Raw genomic sequence first — 18,541 nt, 5'->3', positions numbered from 1 at the left:
TCTGAGGGCACAGGCAGGGGGTCCTCTTGGGCTTTCTTGGGGGCTCCCGGGCTTAAAATTGTTCTGGAAACAGAGGAAAAAAATCAGACAACTGTTGTGGGCAGATCTAAAGGGGCTTCTCAGCCCCCCATAGAACTCTGGCGCCCAGGGAAACTCCGGCACAGCCCTGGAACCTCCCTCTCCCACCAGCCCAGCCCTCTCCACCACCCCCTGCCCAGCATTCTCCCCTCCTCCCAGGGCAGCCCCCTCCCAGCTCCAAGCCAGCTCCTGCTGCAAGCGCTCTGGCCTGGGGGTACTTTTGCACAAGGTTGGAACCCACAGGGGCCTCTTCTTCCACGAAGCCTTATTTTGTGCCCTTACTTAACACTCTCTTCCCATCTGTAAGTCCCTTGAGGACAGGAATGCTGGTGTAGTGAGTGCGGAGTGAAGAGCCTGCCTGAAGTCAGGCCAGAGCCACGGCTTTACTCCTTCCTGCTGAATTCACAGCCCTGGTAACCAGCTCCCTCCGCTGGAAAATGGGGATTCCAGCTGATGACTGCTTACCTATCCCACCAGATGCACTGGGTGTTTGTGAGCATTAAATGTTCACGGGCAGAGCTGTGAATGTTTTACATGCTCTGCCGTTCCTAGCAGCAGCGGCAGCAGCTGGATTTTCACTCACATTCACCAGCAGGGTCTCCTTGACCCTGGAAGCACGCAAAAGCATTGCTGAATTGAATGGGATTGAGCTGACCCTTGCCCTGTGCCAGCACTCCCCCTTGGCTTGCAGATCTCATCCACCTGAGTTCTTAATCTTAGGGGCTCAAGACCTGCAGACGTTTAGCTTTCTCTGAAACAAGGATTTGCTGAGATTACAAGGGGAGTTTTTACACTATAGAAGTAAACCAACTAGCTGGTTCTTTAAATGTCCTGGATTAATGTGGTACCTAAATGGATAGACTATGTGCTAATCACCAATGGTTCTTATCCACGCACTAGGAAGGCCTGGCAGGGCTCATGGCTCCTGGTCCACGGAGAACGTGAAACCCTGGCCTGCGGTTCTTTCCCCCCACACCCTGGAGGGCTCTTGCTGCCTGGGGCAGAATGTCTGGGCTGCCAAAGTGCGTTCAGAGTGGAGCAGGGATCAGTGTCCTTATTTAGGCTCAGGCTGAGCCCCTGCGTGTGTCCCTACCCAGGCAGAGTGAGGGGAAGCTGAGAGGACCCCCCAGAGAAGAAGTCCTGGGAGATCTCAGAAGAAGAAACAGATCCTACCAGCAAGGGAAGGAAACAGAGTCTACTCAAGTGACAGAGGAGGCAGACTCAGCCACCCGCCAGCTTCAAGCACGGGAGCCAGCTGCTAGTGTGGGAGCCATCCGCGGTCAAGTAGGAGAAACTGAGGCAGACCCAAGGACGCAATTTCCAACAGCAGCCAGGGAGGTGAGGGCAGCAGCAGGGACCCCTTTGGGAACCCTTGCTATGAAGGCAGGAATGACTCTCTAGGGCAGGGCAGGTAGGAGCAGAGGGCTGGCCGCACTGGCCCCCCGTGCAGGGACTCTGAGACTTTACAGCTTATCCTGATGAACGATTTTCTACTACGTAACACACACATATAAGCAGGGATTGGTAAAAACGTGCAAAAACATGAAAAAATAAAAGACAGTAAATGGAGAGCAAAAAAAAAAAAATGTCTCTTCCAACGTAATGTAATCATCATACAGGCAGAGAAAACACGGCTGGACAATGGGGGCCCTGCACCAAACCCCCACCCCCAGGGGAAGGGCTTCCACAGGGGAGGGACCCAGGCTGAGCAGACAGGCAGACTGAGGGCAAGGAGGGCAAGCTCTGCCTTCTGGGGAAGCCCCAAGGAGCTTTAGGAAAGGATCTGGGGTTTGGTCTCCAAGCAATCCCTAGTTCTCTCTAGGAGAATGGCTGGGGGTGTAAGGGAAGAACTGTCCCTCTCCTTGTCCACTGAGCAGCCATCAGGACTATGAGCCCCAGATTGGGGTGGCTGATGAAGGCAGGACCATGCACCCAAGGATGCAGTGAAGGTACCTCAGCTCCTTCTAACTTGCTTTCTTCTCAAGGAACTGAGGAAGCCACACCTATAGCTGCTGCCTTGTCAACAGACAGAACCCAGGGACTGCCCTCAGAGTCGGGCAGTGCCCATCGGCCCCTCCAGCCAACCACAGGGGACCTTCCTTCCCAGCATCACAAATGTCCCCACGCCCCACACACCCAGCTGGTCATGCTCCTACTCTTGAGGCCAGGAGGAAGGCCAGCTGGTCATGCTCCTATTCATGAGGCCGGGTGGAAGGTGCTCTGCCCAATTTTAGAATGGGACAGGCCTGAGACAGGGGTGGGACAGGGCAGGCAGGGATAAGCTGTGGACATGACTGAGAAAAATGCTTCTTGGAAATCAAATGGCCATGGAAGTGGACAAAGCCCCATGCTCAATGGTAAGAGGCTGCCCTCAAACTCAGCAGTCCCAAACAAATCAGATGTTCCGCTACTTGGGAAGGAGGTAATTAGGGCAGTAGGACCACGTGCTGAGGGCAAGAGGCCCTGCGGGAAGGTGGAGGAGAGAAAGAAGCCCCTTCCAACACCTGGACCCATGAGAATGTCCACCTGACTTGTTGGTGGAGACTGAGCAACTTCCACAGGTGGGGCCAGGGAGGGGCACAGCAGGCAACAGAGTATCCAGGGGTGTTCACGAGCTTCCCACAGACCCGGGATCCCTAAAGGAAACCCAACTTCCAACCAACCAAGACCCTAACCACCCTAGGGAATCTGACATTTTTCATCCTGGTTTTCCTGGTGTCACACAGGCTCTGTCTGTCTGTCTCTCTCTTTCCCCAGCTATGTGATAGCCATGCAGATGAGAAGCTCCCAGTTTGGCTGAAGGCTAAGAGGGCAACAGTATTTTAAAGGTAGTGTAATCAGAAAGAAGTCTTGCAAATGCCCAGGCTAGGTCACCCTTTCAGCAAAGCCCAGGCCTTCTCCTGCCTGTGACCTGACTGCAGGGCCCACATGGCTGTTGGAAATGATTGTGACATCCACATAATGGTACTTACAAGTAGATGCTGGACTCATTGCCTCCCATGTCTGGAGACTGAAGTTTCTGCACAAGGATGATGATGATGCCAATGAAAAGCACAAAGTTAACCTGAGGAGCAAAGAAAAAGCAGGTGGATGTGATTCTGGGCAAAGATTTCTATACCCCTGCCTCTGCATAAGCTAAGATTCCCCATACAGCACCTTCCCTCCATCCAATCAAGATCCCATTGAGACTTCTAATCCAAGATGGTAGCACAAGCATGCCAGTTTATCTCCCTAGCCTCCCACAGTATCACTGAAATGAAGAAAAAGATAGAAGAAAAAGAATCCTATAGGAGTACTGGGATACAGGAAAGAGTATCATGAGTTAGCCAGAAAAGTGAGCAATTTCAGGAAGAGAGAGAAAAATAGGATCAGGGTGATGGAAAAACTGCAACCCAAAAGAATAGAGAAGAGGCTATTGCAGAGGTAAGAGCTGTTCCCTGGAGAAATTCCAGATTCAGAGTCAATGAATACAGGGAACCAGAATGGACAGCCATAAGCGTTGCTATTTAAAGGACTGCCTGGGAGTAGCAGTAGCAGCATTTGCCTTCAGAAAAGGACCAGGGACAAAAGCTTTCTAAACAAAGTAGGAAGCTGTGTGAACGGTGAGAAAGGAGGACGGGGAGCAAATAAATAGAAACAAAGAACAATGAGAGGACGACACATCAACATCCCTGGGATGGGGCAAAAGCAGTCCTTGGAGAACAAAATGGAGGGCCTAAAACTCACTGATTAAAAAATAATAAATACCGAAAAATAATTAAGCATTCAAATCAAAAGCTAGGGAAAGATTACCACAAATTTAACTTACGTAAGAAGGAAATTAATAAAAGTAAACATTCATAAGAAGGAAATAGGAAGAAATAGGCGACCTGATTAACACAGATAAAGTTTTATTTTTGTTCTTATTTTATTTGGTTTTTTACAGACTAATTAGAATGATAAAGCGTGCTCCATGAGGGCGGGATTCGGCCACTTTTACTCTCCGCTACATACCCAGTGTCTGATCAGTGTTTGGCATTTAGCTCAGTAAATACTGCTAACTGCATGTGTCAGTCAATGAAAAGGGAGAAAATACAATTAAACAAATTTGGGAATGAGAAAGGGGGCAAGACAACAGATGTACATGATATTTTAAATCATAAGAGAAAATTGAACAAAATGGGAAAAGAAAAATTAACAAAATCAACTTAAGAAAATATAGAGAATCTAAGTAGCGCAATAACCTCAAAAAAAATTAAAATATAGTCAAACAGGTATGCAGTAAAAGGCACCAGACCCAGATAATTTTATAGACCAGTTTCAGAATAACATTAAGAAAGATGTAACTTACATGCTACTTAATCATTTCAAAGAAAATAAAAAGAAAACCTCCCTGATTACCCATGAGGCTAACAAAACCCTGCTACAAAAATCAAACAAGGACAGACAACACACAGACACACACATATACACATACATATGTGAGACCATAGAATTTATGAAGAACAATGCAAAAACTTTAAACAAAATATTAGCAAATAAAATAAATTAACAAATAAAATTGAGCAGTGTATTAAAAAGGTAAACAGACCATGATCATAAAAGTTTTATCTCAGAAATGCAAAAAGAAATCTACTAATATTTGTTACAATAACAGATTAAAACAATAGGCTTCCATTATACTCCATAAGATCAGCAAATAATTCAGTAATAGAAATATCAACAAAGACATGGGCAATAAGCACTCTTGCACCTTACTCACAGAGGGCAATTTCATGCCCACAAACATGTTAAACGTGTATATTAATACATCCTTTGTCCCAGAAATTCCACTCTTAGAGATTTATTCTAAAGACATATTCAAACATGTTCAAGGCATGCGCAAATATATTCATTATAGCATTGTTCCTAATGCAGAAAAATTGGAATACCATAACTGTCCATCACTAAGGGAATGATCACATGAATGAATGTCTCCAAAACACATTTGATAAAATTCAACACTCATTCCTGATTTAAAAAAAAAAATACACACTGAAACAAGCCAGGAAGAAAAATTCAATGAAGGGTAACAGTTAAAAGCTAAAACAAACACTATCCCTACAAAAACAAGAAATAAAAGATAAGAATATTGTAAAGGAAAACCAAAAACTATTTTCCTTTGAAGATTGTATAATTTTCTACCTAGAAAATCCATGAGAACCAACTGAAAAGGTATAAAAACTAGTAAGAGAGTTCAGAAACACAACTAAGGAAAGAAAAATACACAAAAGCCAAAAGCTTCCCTATATACTAGCAGCAGCCCATTTGAAAATATGATGAAAGAATGATTCCTAGACCGAAAAAAAGGCCAAACTGGAAAACCCCTTAGAGGTAAACATAAAAAAAACAACGAAGAAAACTAAAAACTTTACAAAAATGACTCTATGAGAAAGACCAAATAAATGGAGAATCATACCACATGCTTTGAGAGGAAGACCCAATCTTTTATGAAAATCAATTCTCCTCCAAATTTGTCTATAATAAATTCAATGCAATTCCTATATAAATCTCAACCAGACTTTTTTGCAACTTGACAAGAGTATTCAAAAGTCCACTTGAAAGACTAAATATGCAAGAAAATTTTGAAGAAAAGAAAAATGAAGGGGAAATTTGCATACCAGAACCTACGACAAGGTCATAGTAACTAGCACAAAGAGATATCTGCTGTGAGAATAGACAAATAATAGATTAGTGACATGGCATAGAAAGTCCAGAACCAAAGATGAGTTTATTGAGTATTTATAATAAAATGACATTTCAACAGAATGAAGAAATGACTCAACAAAAGAATTGAGAGGGTGGAATGTCCATTCATTACAAAAAAATAAGTATCATTTGAGACCAGACAAAAAATAAATTTTCGGCTGGATTAAAGACATGCAATCCACAAAAGTGTTACAAAACAATTAAGAAAAATATTTGTATATTTTAGGTTGGGAAAGGCCTCTGTAAACAAGAAATAAGGCTTGGAATTCACAAACAGAAAGCTGATGATCTGACTGTATAAAAGTTATGCAGAAATGGTAATACACTTACAGTATATGTAACGATGGAAGTGCTACTACCCTTCAAACAGAAAGAAAATGTAATAGAAAAATGAGAAAAAGAAATAAATGGAAATATCCAGATTAAAAACAAATTGTCAACAGACGACTAGGAGAAAAAAATGCTCAGTCACGCTAGCAAGATGGAGAAATGTACGTTAAAACAATGAGCTACTATTACCCTCCGTAAGACTGTCCAAAGATTTAAATGATTGACATCATAAGTGTAGACAATAAAATTGAGAAATGAGCCACCCTTCCTGGGGAGGTAAAAATTGTTAAAGGGTTTTTGCAAGATAATTTGGACCTGAAATTTTAAATGTACATCCATTTTGACCTAGCAATTCCACTTCTGGAGTTTTCTTCTAAGGAAATATTTTCACGTGCTCAAAATTATGCACAAAACTATTTCTATTTTTTGTACTGACGGAAAACGGAATATAAATGTCCAACACTAGAGGAACAGCTAGATAATGTATGCATCATGTTACAGAATACAATGCAGCCATGACAAAGAAGGAGGTTCCCAGGACACTCACCATTATAGAGCCAACTACAGGGCCTTTGATCACCCACCACAAAGCCGTGCTGTCATTCATATCCCAGCAGCTGAAAGACAGACAGAGAGAAGAGAGGTGATGTTTGGGGCTCAGCCCGGATGCCTGCAGGACGCTGTCCCGCCTAGCTGGGAGTCCAACACGTTCTTCCCCTACAAGTCCCTGAGGAGGGCCTAGCCACAGGGAGGGGTCCCCGGTGGGCTGCAGACCCCAGCCTGGCCCTGGTTCTGAAATTCCCTTCATTTGAGCCTTAGTCTTTCCCTCTGCTTCCCTGTCAAGGCAGGGAGTGGAGCCCAAGCATTGGGGTCACCAATGGGCTCCTGGGAAAGGGCCATGTTTCCCCTCCAGACCTACGGCTCTTAGGACAACCTCACCCTTAACCTTCTTCCTCCCCTCCTTAAAAGGAAAACAGATGGTCAGAGCTGGGCCCAGAAGGGAGGGGCTCAAAAACCTCACGCATTCTCTCCTGGGGTTGCCAGCTGAGACGTGGGTGGGTGCGTCACCTGCTGGGGGTCAGGATTCAGGTGGTGCCCAGGGCTGGGCTGCAGGTAGGGCCTGGCGCTGGATGGTTTGTTGGGGGCAGGCCATGTGACATCAGGGCAGCCACTGACAACCCACGTGTAAGAACCTACTGTGTGCTCTGGCCCTGACTCTCAGGTATGTACTCACCCTGTGTCATCGAAATAGAGCCTCAGTGTAGCCCACACTGTCACACACACAGTTGGGGTCCCTGAGAAGGCAAGAAAAGGAGGCCTGTGATAACAGGAAAACCAACATGCCCAGCGTCCTTCTCAGATTTGAAGCTCCCGGCGGGGCATTACCCCTCTCTGAGACTCAGAGTTCTGGGGTGTCCTAAGTTTTCCTCACACCCGGCCTCCTGGGGGTCTCTGCCTTCCCCCAGGACTAGCTTGCCTCTCAGGAGGACTCGTGGGCATAACTTCTCCCTCAGATGGTAGGAGAGGCATCCTCCAGGCAGAAAGAGCAAGAAAGGGTCCAAGAAAAGGGTCTCCTAGGCCATCAGCCTAGGCCAGGGCAGTGTCCCCTCCTCATCTGAGACACCCTGAAGGTGGAACCAAGGATGCAGCTGGCCGTGAGGCCTGAGCCTACCCAGTGACCTACCCCAGCCAATGATGGTGTACCAGTAGAAGTATCTCCTCTCAGGGAAGAAGGTCTCCACCAGCAGGGTGAAGAGGTACAGCCCCTCGATGAACAGCCACAGGTAGTTGGACACGACGCAGTAGTGGAAGAAAACCATGACGGCCTTGCACTCCACCTGCAGGGAGAACTTCCAGCGTGAGGAAGGCGTGAGCTACCCCCACTGCCTCCCCACACAAACCCTGAAAATCCAGCCCGCCAGACTACTAGTAACTTCATGGAGACTCTTGAATTTCCACGCAAACCGGGGAGATGCCGCCACCTGCAGGAACACACCTGACCTTTGGGGAGCAGACAGGAGAGTGCGTCCTGGGGGGCTGGGAGGAGGGCGCGGGGCCGTGCTGGAAGGGGGCCGCTGGGCCCGCTCAGCTCACTTACGGTGGAGATGAAGCAGTGGTTGCTGTCCTGCTCCGCATACAGGATCCAGTCTTTGATGAAGACGGAGATGGCCCTCAGCATGAATGACACAAACAGGTTCATGTGGATGAAGTTGCGTGTGCAGTGCAGCTTCCTACACAGGCGGGCCAGCGAGAAAGCGGCCTTGGACCCCACAGCAATGACTCCGACATATGTCATGCCCTCCGTGCTGGCGTGTGCTCCGGGCCACGTCCATGGCTTTATCTAACGGGCCCCACCTCGGCCACCCGCCTCTTGCCACCTCTCTGAATCCTCACTGACTCCCCCGGCCTGTAGTCTGGCCCTGCTACTCCACGTGGCCAGACTTGGCCCTCCTGTGGCTTCTCTCTATCTGGACCAGGAAGATAAAAGCAAGGAATGCAGGTCTCCTGCCCGGCTCTGCTGGCTGTGCGGCCCTGGGCAAGTCAGTTGCCCTCTCTGGGGTCAAGTTTCTGTTACCCTAGGGGTGGGGGAACTGCCTTCCAAGGGCTGCCATCTGGGGCGGGGAGAGGAGGGGGACAGAGCAAGGTCTCTGAGGCCCAGGCCAGCTCTGGGCAGAGGCAGGCTGCTCTAGCTCGAATGCTGCTGGGGGTCTCACCGGAAGCAACACAGGATGACCATGGCGGTGGTGAGGGTGACGAGAGACGTGCTGTAGCCGACCGTGTAGAGGGCCTTCACGGACAGGTAGTAGTAATCCTGCAGCAGGGCACAGGACACGCAGGGCTCCACGTGGGGCCTGCTCTAGTCTCCCAGGCCAGGACCTGCCCACCCCCAGCCCAGCTGCTGCTCCCTCTCTTCTGCTCCTGCTGACATGACCTCCACCACCCCCTAGCCAGGCTGAGCTGTGTACGCCCCTCTGCACAGTGTCAGCATTCGACAGATGTTCAATAAATGCTTGTCGAAGGCATGAGCGCTGACCTATGAGAACAGACAGCAGCCTTAGCCTGGACAAAGGTCTGGGAAGCCCCCGGCTGGGCCAGGAGTCCTGGAAGAATTGGGGGGAGGGGGGAGGCTCAGGGGCACACCAGCTGCTCCTCAGCCCTGCAGAGTGAGTGCACGTCTTGCCCTCTGTGCATCCAGCTTGGGTACACAGCAGGTGCTCATGAATGCTGCCAAGAAACCTGAGTGTCCTCAGCCCCACCCCTACCACTTCTGGGGGCTGCGGTGTAGACACTCACCTGGTCCCCAGTCTCAGATTCATAGTCGTCCAACCCACAGGCATCAATGTAATGCGGGAAGGGCTCCGACCAGCCCTCCTCCGTGCAGTTCCGGCTTACCACCCCCATGTCTGCAGTGGAAAGAAAACTCCGTGAGGTGCAGAAATGACAAAAGAGGGCCCCCCAACACTAATGCAAAAATTACTTCTTAAGTAGGAATTCTCAGAAACCCATACACCCACCGGGGAAGCATGGGGACAGAAAGTTCAAGAAATCAGTGATTGCTGATGGCGGGTGAAGTGGAGACACAGGAACAAGCTGATCTCTTAGCCAAAGACGAGGAGACTGAGCTGGCTGCATCCCGCATCCCAGCATCCTTCCTCTCTGAAACATTCCCACATGCTCACCAGGCAAAGGCCTGAGCCCTCCTTGGGCCCTAGATCAGCACTTCTCAAAGGTCAATGTGCAGAACCACCACCTCGGAGACTGATCACAGATGCAGACTCCAGGCCCAGCCCCAGGGATTCCGTGTGGGTCTTCGCACACCTTGAGAACACGGCTCCAGGTGATGCTTCCTCTTGGAGCTCTGGGCCTCCCAGCAGCCTCAACATCCCACACTAACGGGACACATGTCTTGCTTAATTCACAGGGACCAGACCTCCACTAACCTAGGGCCGGATCTTTGATTGACTTTAAGGCCCTTCCGTGGGACACCTGAGGACATGAGGTCAGCCAGTTATCTGCTGGCTGCAGAGGACAGTCTTGGCTGCTTTTCGCCTTGCTTGGGGCTATTTTTTTTAGCCTTTTATGATAACCTTTTCATTCTCCCCTCCCCAGATGGTCTGTAAGCATGGTCCACTGATGCCCAGGGGAGGGGAGGAAGAAAACAGCCCCCCTTTCCTCCGGCCCAGCCCCTGAGCATGGCCCCAGACTGATGCTTCTTCCCAGACTGGCTTCCTGGGAGTTTACCTGATGTGTTAGGACACACGGAATGGTTCTTCCCTTCACAGGATTCAGGAAATGGTATAAAATAAGAGACACTGGCAGAAAAGGAGCCCCAGCACCCACACTGCTGGACAGAATCCTCCCCTCTGCAGCCAAAGCCACCTCTGGGGAGCTCACGAAGGAGGAGGGAGGGCAGTGGGCCGGGGAGAGGTGCAGCAGGAGGCAGAGGCTGTGAGAGGAGAGCCCTCCACACTGCCAACCTGTGTCCTCCCCCTCGTGCAGGTGGAAGATCTAAGACCAGTAAACGCACTTCCTGAGACTGCGGCAGAGGGGGCGACCCTGCAAAACAGGAGAGCTCTGCCCACGGTGACCAGCCTGGTCTCCATCCCTTCCCCAGCACTGACTTCTATGGCGCAGGACAAGGAGGAAGCCCGGCAGGCCCCGGGACAGCAACGAGGCTCGCTTCAGTCCTACGGTGGATGCCAAACTGTCCCTTCGCCCAGCAAATCCGCCTCAGGCAGCCTCCTTTCAAGCTCCTCTGAACGCTTCTTTCAGCAAGTCTGAATGTCGCAGGGGAATCACTGCCCTGGCCAAGTCCCCTCCCCTCCCTGGGTCTCATTTCCTCCCTGCTTTGCCCACATCAGGGTGGTGGGAAGAGGAAGGGGAAGCTTTTTTGAAAAACAATTTTTTTAAAAAAGCGTCCTAGATGGAAAAGCCACTTCCTTTCTTTCATTTTCCTTCTTTCGTTGTTGTTTTTTTTTTCTTTTTATAACACAGTGTGGGCTCGGAGAAGTATAAACCTCTTTGTTCAGAACCGTTCCGTGAATGTGCCACTGCATTGTTCTGATAGAAATCTCCGGAAGATGGAGTGTTCTTGAGATTGTCAAAACCCTGCAGTGACTGTGCCTCCTTCACGAGGCTGCGTGGCCCCAGCCACTGCATAGGGACACAAAGCCCCAGGGCAGTGGCTCCCAGAGTGGCTGCCCTCCCCGGATGAGCCCATCAGCAGCGCCTGGGAGACTGGCCAGACATGCACATTCGCAAGCCCCACCCTGGGCCTATACAAGCGGAGACTCTGGAAGGCAGGACAAGGAATTTGTGTTTTAACAAGCCCGGGAGTTGACTGTGATACACAGCTAAAAGTCTGAGAACCGCTGTTCTACATGGAGTTCAAAATCTACCAGGGACCATCTAATCCAGGAAACCTTCACATGAAGCCCACGAAGGGACTTTAAGCCCCTTCTTGGCCCCCCTGAAATTCTATGCACTATGTTCTCTCTGTGCGCTTTTCCATGGCGACAATTGGTAGCTTTATTAGAGGAGAAAAATGACCTGCCAAAGATCACAAAGCCACAGAGGGGCAGAGCCCAGCCTGGATGGGGGTCTCAGAGCTCACACATCAGCAGAGCCCTCCCTCCAGCCAGCCCACAGTGGGCCTCAGCCTATCCCCTTACCTGAGAGATCCAAGGAGTTACTGTCAGCAAAATCAAACTCCCCTGCAAAATACAGACAAGGGCATGTGTCAAAATGCCGGGTTTGTCAACTGGCCAAGGTTAGCCACAGTTTGCTCTCCCCCCTGGAAGGCCAAGGCTGCCCCTGGTCTGCAGGAAGTGAGGGGTGGGGTCCTGGCCAAGAGGTAGCAGCACACACAGTGGCCTTTCTGACATGCCACACCTGCTGACACCAGTGTCATTTGGTGTGCATTTCTGTGCTGCTTAGGATGGCCCATGACTCAGTCTCCCACCACCGGAGCGCTGCCCAGAGGAAGGGGGGCCTCCAGGGTGGAGAGGAATGGGAGAAAACGGAGCAACACAAAAGGACGTGTGGACCTTCTCCAGAAAAGAGCAAAGAACAGTGACATGGGCCCAGGGCTTGTGGTTACTTTTTTGGTGCTCAACCCTTGGCCTCCAAAACTGCTCTTCATCCAAGAGAACCCAGAACCCCAAAGACTTCACCCTCAGACATTTTTCTCCTTCTCTCTCTACTCTTTATTTTCATTTCTACCCTTTCCTTATGCTGAATCCCCTGCTAGCAATGAACCCCCATTTCTCTTCTACTTCTCAAAATCCTGTTTCCAAGGCCCAGCTGACATGCCACCTCCTCCAGGAAGGCTCCCACGACCTCTTCGCTATTCTGCCTGCGCACTGCATCACCGGGTCTCTCCTGTTCTCTCCCTCAGTGTGCATCCAGCTTCCCAGCCAGCTGTCAGGGACGCCAGCATCTCACATGCATGTTCAGGCCTGTACGTAGGCACCTGCATGTGCCTACGCGCACCTGTGGGTTTGCTTTCTAACACCTCCACTGGTGAGTCTCATCCTCCCAAACAACCCTGCGAGGGCGTGAGATCAAGAGCTGTGCCCTGCATCTTCCTGTGCCCCCACCTCCAGGATGGCCACAGTGGGGGAGGGGGCGGGGAGGAGGGAGGACCCCGACCCCTGGCGAGCCTCTCACTCCACCCCTACCCAATCCCCACGCCACAGCCTGGGCTGTCCCAAGGGTAGGCTCCTGCAGGATGGACAGATGGACAGATGGACAGCGGTCTGTCCTCACCGAGGTTCCTCTTACCGATGGTTTCGGTCTCCCAGACTGAAAGACAGAGAGAGAGAGGGAGAGAACGCAGAGATGAGCAGGGGCTGTCATCGGGGGCTGCTCCCGGTGCACCCTGCTCATCAACCCCCCCCCACAGCCCCAAACTCTGGAGAGGGGCTCTGCTGGGGGCCCACAAGCTGGGGACACTGGGGACATCCACTTCCACCTCCAGAGCAGGAGTGCAGCATTTGAGAGGAGGAGAGAGGTCCATGCCCCCATATCTCCATAGCCCCAATATCCGCACAGCTCCAACTACCACTGCCAGCTCCCCGGGAGCCGGGAAGTAAAGTAGGAATCCCATTCTCTCCCTTCCAAGTGTTAAGGCAAGTCTCACCAATCAAGCTCTGTGAGCAGAGATGCTAAAAGGGCTGGCCTTAATGAACCATTAAGAATCAGAAGTGTAAATAACACCTCCCTTGTGCCATTGCCAGAGGGAGGGAGGGCCGGAGTGTGAGGAAAGCGTATCTTCAGGAAATCTTGTTTCACTGTTGATTCATTTTGCCTTTTGTTGTTGCTACTGAAAAGAAGCAGTCTGGCATGGAATCTGACCCACAGTAGATGTGCGACAAACTTTAAACAAATGCCTGCGTGAAAAGAGTGCAGGCATGGAGGAAATGATGAAGTTGGTTTCTACAGGAATGAATCAGAAACTGGGGCTGAATCACCGCACTCTGCACCTCTCACCTGCACCTCCCCACCTGTCTCCTTGGGCCAGGCCTGCTCAGGGGCACACCCAGTCCCCAAGCCCTGGTGATGGCAGAGTTCACCCCACCCTCTTCCTGTGCTGGCGGGAGGTCTGGAAGTAGACGTGTGGCTGGTGGACCCCAGAGGGGAGGAGGGGTGAGAAGAGGTGGGGTACATCTTAGACAGAACCCCTTTTTCTGGCCTTGAAGGGGAGTCAGAGATGGGGCCTGGGACCCTAACACACGCCGCTGTCTCCCTCTGCCACCTCCTGCAAGCCCCTCTCCCCTCCAGGGCAGAGTCAAGGTTGCTGGAGTTTGAGGTTGGGCAGAGGACTGCAGATGTTGGGCAGAGATGGCAGGGGACCGCAGGAGGCAGGACCCCATGCTTAAGTGCAGCTTGGAAACTGGCCCCTTCTAGACGGACATCACCCTCAGCCTTAGGCCGGTCAAGGAGGAAGTTGGGACCAGGTCACGAGAGACCTGTGCACAGTCACACATGACTCAGACCCCTCTGATCCCCTCAGGAGCCCCCGCCAGGTGGTTCTCAGTAAATCTCCCGCCTGGAGCCAGCCCCACCAGCTCTCCCTGCCCAGCCCCCACCCGGCGCCCTCAGCTTGCTGCCCACAGAAGGTGGGACCTTGCGGGCCTCGGCCAAAAGCCAGGAACCGTCCTGGAAGAGCCCACCAGACTCACACCCAAAGGAGCCATCCACAGCCACCCCTTCCCCTCAGACATGCCCCTAAAGGAGATGGGGCTGTCAGAGCTTTGATCCTTTGGGCAGAGCATTGCCACCTCACCCCTGCCTTCACCCCCACATGCCACCTCAGCTGCTCTGCCCACTCTATGGACTCCCAGATCAGTCTGGGGCCCCTGGATGCCTCCAGGGCACTTCAGTGGCCCCCAGGGACCTCAATCGGACATGCCCCAGACTGAGGTCTTCATGGAATTGCATCATGACCAGACTTCCCTCGCAGAGAGGGCACCAGCACGCACAAGTCACAGACGACACTGTTCCCCAGGGTAGCGCCCCCTCTCCGTGGGCAGCCCAGGACCCCAGCTCCTCCTCCCGAGCCCACACAGCTGCCTCAGGGCAGCAAGGACCCAAGACTGCTTCGCTTAGCAAACGCGAGTGTGCGCCAGCCCGCTGTGAGGGCCGGGCTCTGTGCCCGCGCCTAAGTGGGTGTGTGAGAGTGGGCGTGGGTGTCCTGTGCCCAGCTGCCATCCTCACATGGCTCCCTCTGCCTGAGAGTGTCTGCGTGCGTGTCCCTCTCCACACATCCTCTGGGCTCTGAGAATCTCGCAGGCTGTGGGAGTGATCGTGACCACAACAGCGGCTAACATTTACTACTGAGCGTTCAGAATGCGCCAAGTCCTGCGCTAGGGGACATCCGTGTGCATCACTGCACGGCATCCTCACAGAGACACCCCGTGAGGGAGCCAGGCCACATCCCCCCGACAGACAGGGACCTGGGGTGGAGGGGCACCCTGCCTTGCTCAAGGAGGGGAGGTGACAGAGCCAGGATCAAGCCTGCCTGACAGCGCAGCCTTCGGCCACCCACAGGGATGCGTCCCCACACGTACCTGCATCCCCAGTGTGTCCGCGTGTCTGGGGTGCCATCCTCCCCACCAGCACGTGGGCTTTGGAGCAGGGCATATCTGCCCCCAGAGTGGCCCCCTGTCCCCGGGGCTTGTTCCCTCAGAAGGGCCTGGGGCCAAGTCTGGGGAGCAGGATAGATCAAGCTCGGCCTGAGGAGACTCTGGGCTGAACCCACCTTGGTCTGGGTTGAAGATCCGGAAGAGCTCGGGGCAGCTGACCAGGACCATCTCACCCACGTGGGCCGGCTTCCAACACGTGATGTTGTCCCACATCCCGGGGCAGCCTGTGGGGAGAACCATGGAGAGCGTGGGCCCAGCCACACACACGTATGGCCGCACACACACACACACACACACACCCCACACACACACACCCCACACACACACACCCCACACACAGAGGTGCGCTCCACTGCCCACAAGCCAGGCCCCTGCACGGGTGGGGAGCGGTCTGCAGGGAGGGAAGGGTGGGCTTGCTGTTGGAAGCAGGGCCAGCCCTGTACCCAAAAGATCCCTCAGAGAGGAGCTGGGACACAAGCCATTTCAGGAGCTTCGGGGACAGGGAGGGTGACCTCACCTGATTTCACCTAGCACCACAGCCCTGCAGTTCTGGCAGGACTGTGGGGAGGGGACACACCGGGCCGGAGCCGGATTGCTACAGAGAGAGGCTGAGATGTGGGGGGGGGGGGGTCTCTGTGGCAGCCCCTCCCACCTCCAGCCCTTCCTCCTCTTCCAGAAGCCTTCACCACCTCCCAGTGCTCCTGCTTCAGATCCTGCTCCTCAGCAGGGCCCCCTGCTGGCCGTCCCTTCCCTGCCCGAGGGCCGCCCTGGAGCAGGGGAGCTGGCCTGGGAGGAGGGCACACATGCATCACCTGGGGAGGAGGGAAAGCCATCCCGCCAGAAACCAGCACGTGCCACTGTGAGAGGTTCAGACCAGGAAGAGGCAGGAGGCAGGGGCCACCATGGAGCCCACCGCAGTGTCACAGGGGTCAGGCCGATGGAGAGGAAGGAAAGGACCAAGTGAGAGGTATTTAGGAGTCATCAAGACTTGGTGACTCATTAGAGGTGAGCTTCAAGCAAGAGGAAGATGTCAAGCTTGACGACCAGATTGTCGGATCTGGGGGACTCGGTGGCCCCTCCAGCCCTTCTCCCCATCAGTCCACCTCCCGCTCTGGCCCTCCCCCCTCTGAGGAGTTCCCTGCACTGCCTGCTGCCACCCCCACCCACACTCTGTCCCTCCTCCACACTGGAACGCCTCTCACCATGGTCACCAGTGACCTCTTCCCTGCCAAATCCAAGGAACAATTTCAGCCCTTACTGGGTCATGCCCTGTCCACCCTGACCGAATGCAGGTGCTGGCGGGTGCCTGCCCTTGGCCGCCTGTCCCCCTCACCCTGCCCATGGACTTAACATGCAGAATTACATGCAGGCAACCCCCAGTCCTTGGTCCTTGCACTCCCGGAGGCCTGAGCCCACGGGCGGCTGCCTTGCCCCATTCTCCACCCCCACAGCCCACCCCGTGCTTTCAGTGCTCTCGGCCCGCTCGATTACTGCACATGGCTCCTACGGCTCCTCCACTCTGCCACGGCCCCACCGCCCAGCCCCCCCTCGGCCTGTGGGTAAGAGGCTCGCCCAGGCGAAGGACGTAATGTGAGAAGAGCGTGGAGGAGGGACGCCTGGGGAACCCGTATTCACGGGGTGGGCAGAGGACACACACATGGTGACACAGAAGGTGTAGTGTGCGGAGGCAGAGGGTGGCGTGTCAGGCAGCAGAGGAGAGCTGCGGGGAGACGACCCGCATCTGCTGAGATCTACAAAGACAGGCCACAGAGAGGGCTTCTGTGCCACGTAAGGGACAGCGGGTGACCGACAGCGCCCCACCTCACAGGCCGCTGTGAGGATTAACCAGCTCACACATGCCAAGCTCTGAGAAAGGGCTCACTCAATGCCTGTTCCCTGCTGTGATCACCAACTTCACTATTCCTCTTAGGTGTCGCTGGGAATCATCCCTCGGAGAGAGGCCCACCGAGGTGGAGAGACAAAGCAGAGACCTGCAGCCTGAGATAAAGGCCTGGGGAGGCCGCTGACAGGTCTCAGGAGACGCCTGGCAGGGGGATAGGCCTCATGAGCTCACAGTCTCTCTGTTGGGGCCCATGACTTTTCGGTGCTGTTTGGACCAGAAGGCATCCAACTTCTGAGTGCAGAAAACCTTGTCTCTTGGCATTCAGATCCCACTATTTTGGAATTCATACCCAGTCACATTATCCTGTAGCATCCTGTTCATGGAATGACAGAATTTGGGAGCCAGAAGCCCACAGAAAGCTCTGAGAACAAGCGACCAGGAAGCAAGGACACTGGAGGCCAGAGGAGGGGGAGAGCCCCAGGTCCCATAGCAATAGGCCAGTTACCGCTGATTCCTGTCTGACCGTCACCGCAGGACTCTGGCCAGCATGCAGCTGGCTGTGACATCATGTCCTTGAAAGAGACCCAACAGCACATCTTTGGCTGCTATGGCCCATGTTGACCGTGGAACGGCCATGGAGCGTGGCTGTGTCTGGCCCATGCCCCAGGAGCCCCAGCCAACAGATGTTCCCTTAATGTGGAACATTAGGCCCTAGTACAGCCAGCTGCTACTGCCAGCTGACGTTGCTGGGGTCACAGAGCCACTTCAGATAGAGTGAGCAGGTCATGAGGGCTGAGGGGCAGGAGGGCTGCAGGGGCCAGGCGGGGAAGGGGTGAGGGGAAGGGGCTCCCATGTTAGAGGCAGAGTGGGGGATGCATTCTCTTAAAGACTATTTACTGAGCTCCAACCTTGTGCCAGGGATCATCTAGACACCAGGGCTCTGGTGGTGGAGAAAGCAGAGCTGTCTGTGAAGTTTATGTTTGAGGGCAGAGCTCGGGGAAAGTCAGGTCTCCTCTCAGCACCTGCACTGGGACCCCCGAGACTGGTGTTCTCATCTCCTGCATGGGCTCAGTCACGTCTCAGGCCGGTCGCCACCCCTCCACCACGACTCATGTTTCCTGTGTGCACTGCGAGGGCCGGGTGTCTCTGGGTACTCCCAACTTTGAGAGATTCACCCAGGACCTGCAGGTGCCCAGAGGATGGCTGGAGTGGCTGGGACTGGCTTCCAAGGGGCATCTGCCAAGGTGCCCCACCCCATCCCACGGCCTGGAGGCTCTCAGGATCTATCTGTCACAACCTTCAAAGCCCTCTTGATACTTCCTTATGTCCCTAGACTGGGTCCCCTCTGGAGTTCTAGGGACAATTCCTGCAGCACCTAGCAGGTGGGAAGCCTAGAACTAGACCCCATGACCCCAGG

General features: G+C 53.0%; 1 protein-coding gene across 4 annotated transcripts in view; it reads right to left on the bottom strand.

Moving 5' to 3' along the window:
• ADCYAP1R1 (ADCYAP receptor type I) overlaps positions 1 to 18,541 on the bottom strand; it is a 50,026-nt gene that overhangs the window by 11,058 nt on the left and 20,427 nt on the right. For 3 of the 4 annotated variants that reach the window (XM_045565565.1, XM_045565563.1, XM_045565564.1), the window contains 10 exons: positions 15,398 to 15,505; positions 12,919 to 12,939; positions 11,808 to 11,849; positions 9,430 to 9,539; positions 8,850 to 8,947; positions 8,234 to 8,366; positions 7,820 to 7,973; positions 7,370 to 7,430; positions 6,683 to 6,752; positions 3,051 to 3,142 (listed from right to left, as the gene is read on the bottom strand). In XM_045565565.1, the coding sequence (XP_045421521.1) occupies positions 3,051 to 3,142; positions 6,683 to 6,752; positions 7,370 to 7,430; positions 7,820 to 7,973; positions 8,234 to 8,366; positions 8,850 to 8,947; positions 9,430 to 9,539; positions 11,808 to 11,849; positions 12,919 to 12,939; positions 15,398 to 15,505 (889 nt within the window). The remainder of the gene's footprint in view (positions 1 to 3,050; positions 3,143 to 6,682; positions 6,753 to 7,369; positions 7,431 to 7,819; positions 7,974 to 8,233; positions 8,367 to 8,849; positions 8,948 to 9,429; positions 9,540 to 11,807; positions 11,850 to 12,918; positions 12,940 to 15,397; positions 15,506 to 18,541) is intronic. The other variant, XM_045565566.1, reaches the window with a different exon arrangement.

This window comes from Lemur catta, chromosome 11 (genome assembly GCF_020740605.2).
Source record: "Lemur catta isolate mLemCat1 chromosome 11, mLemCat1.pri, whole genome shotgun sequence".
NCBI classification, from domain to species: Eukaryota; Metazoa; Chordata; class Mammalia; order Primates; family Lemuridae; genus Lemur; species Lemur catta.
This window is presented reverse-complemented; position numbering and strand designations above follow the sequence as displayed.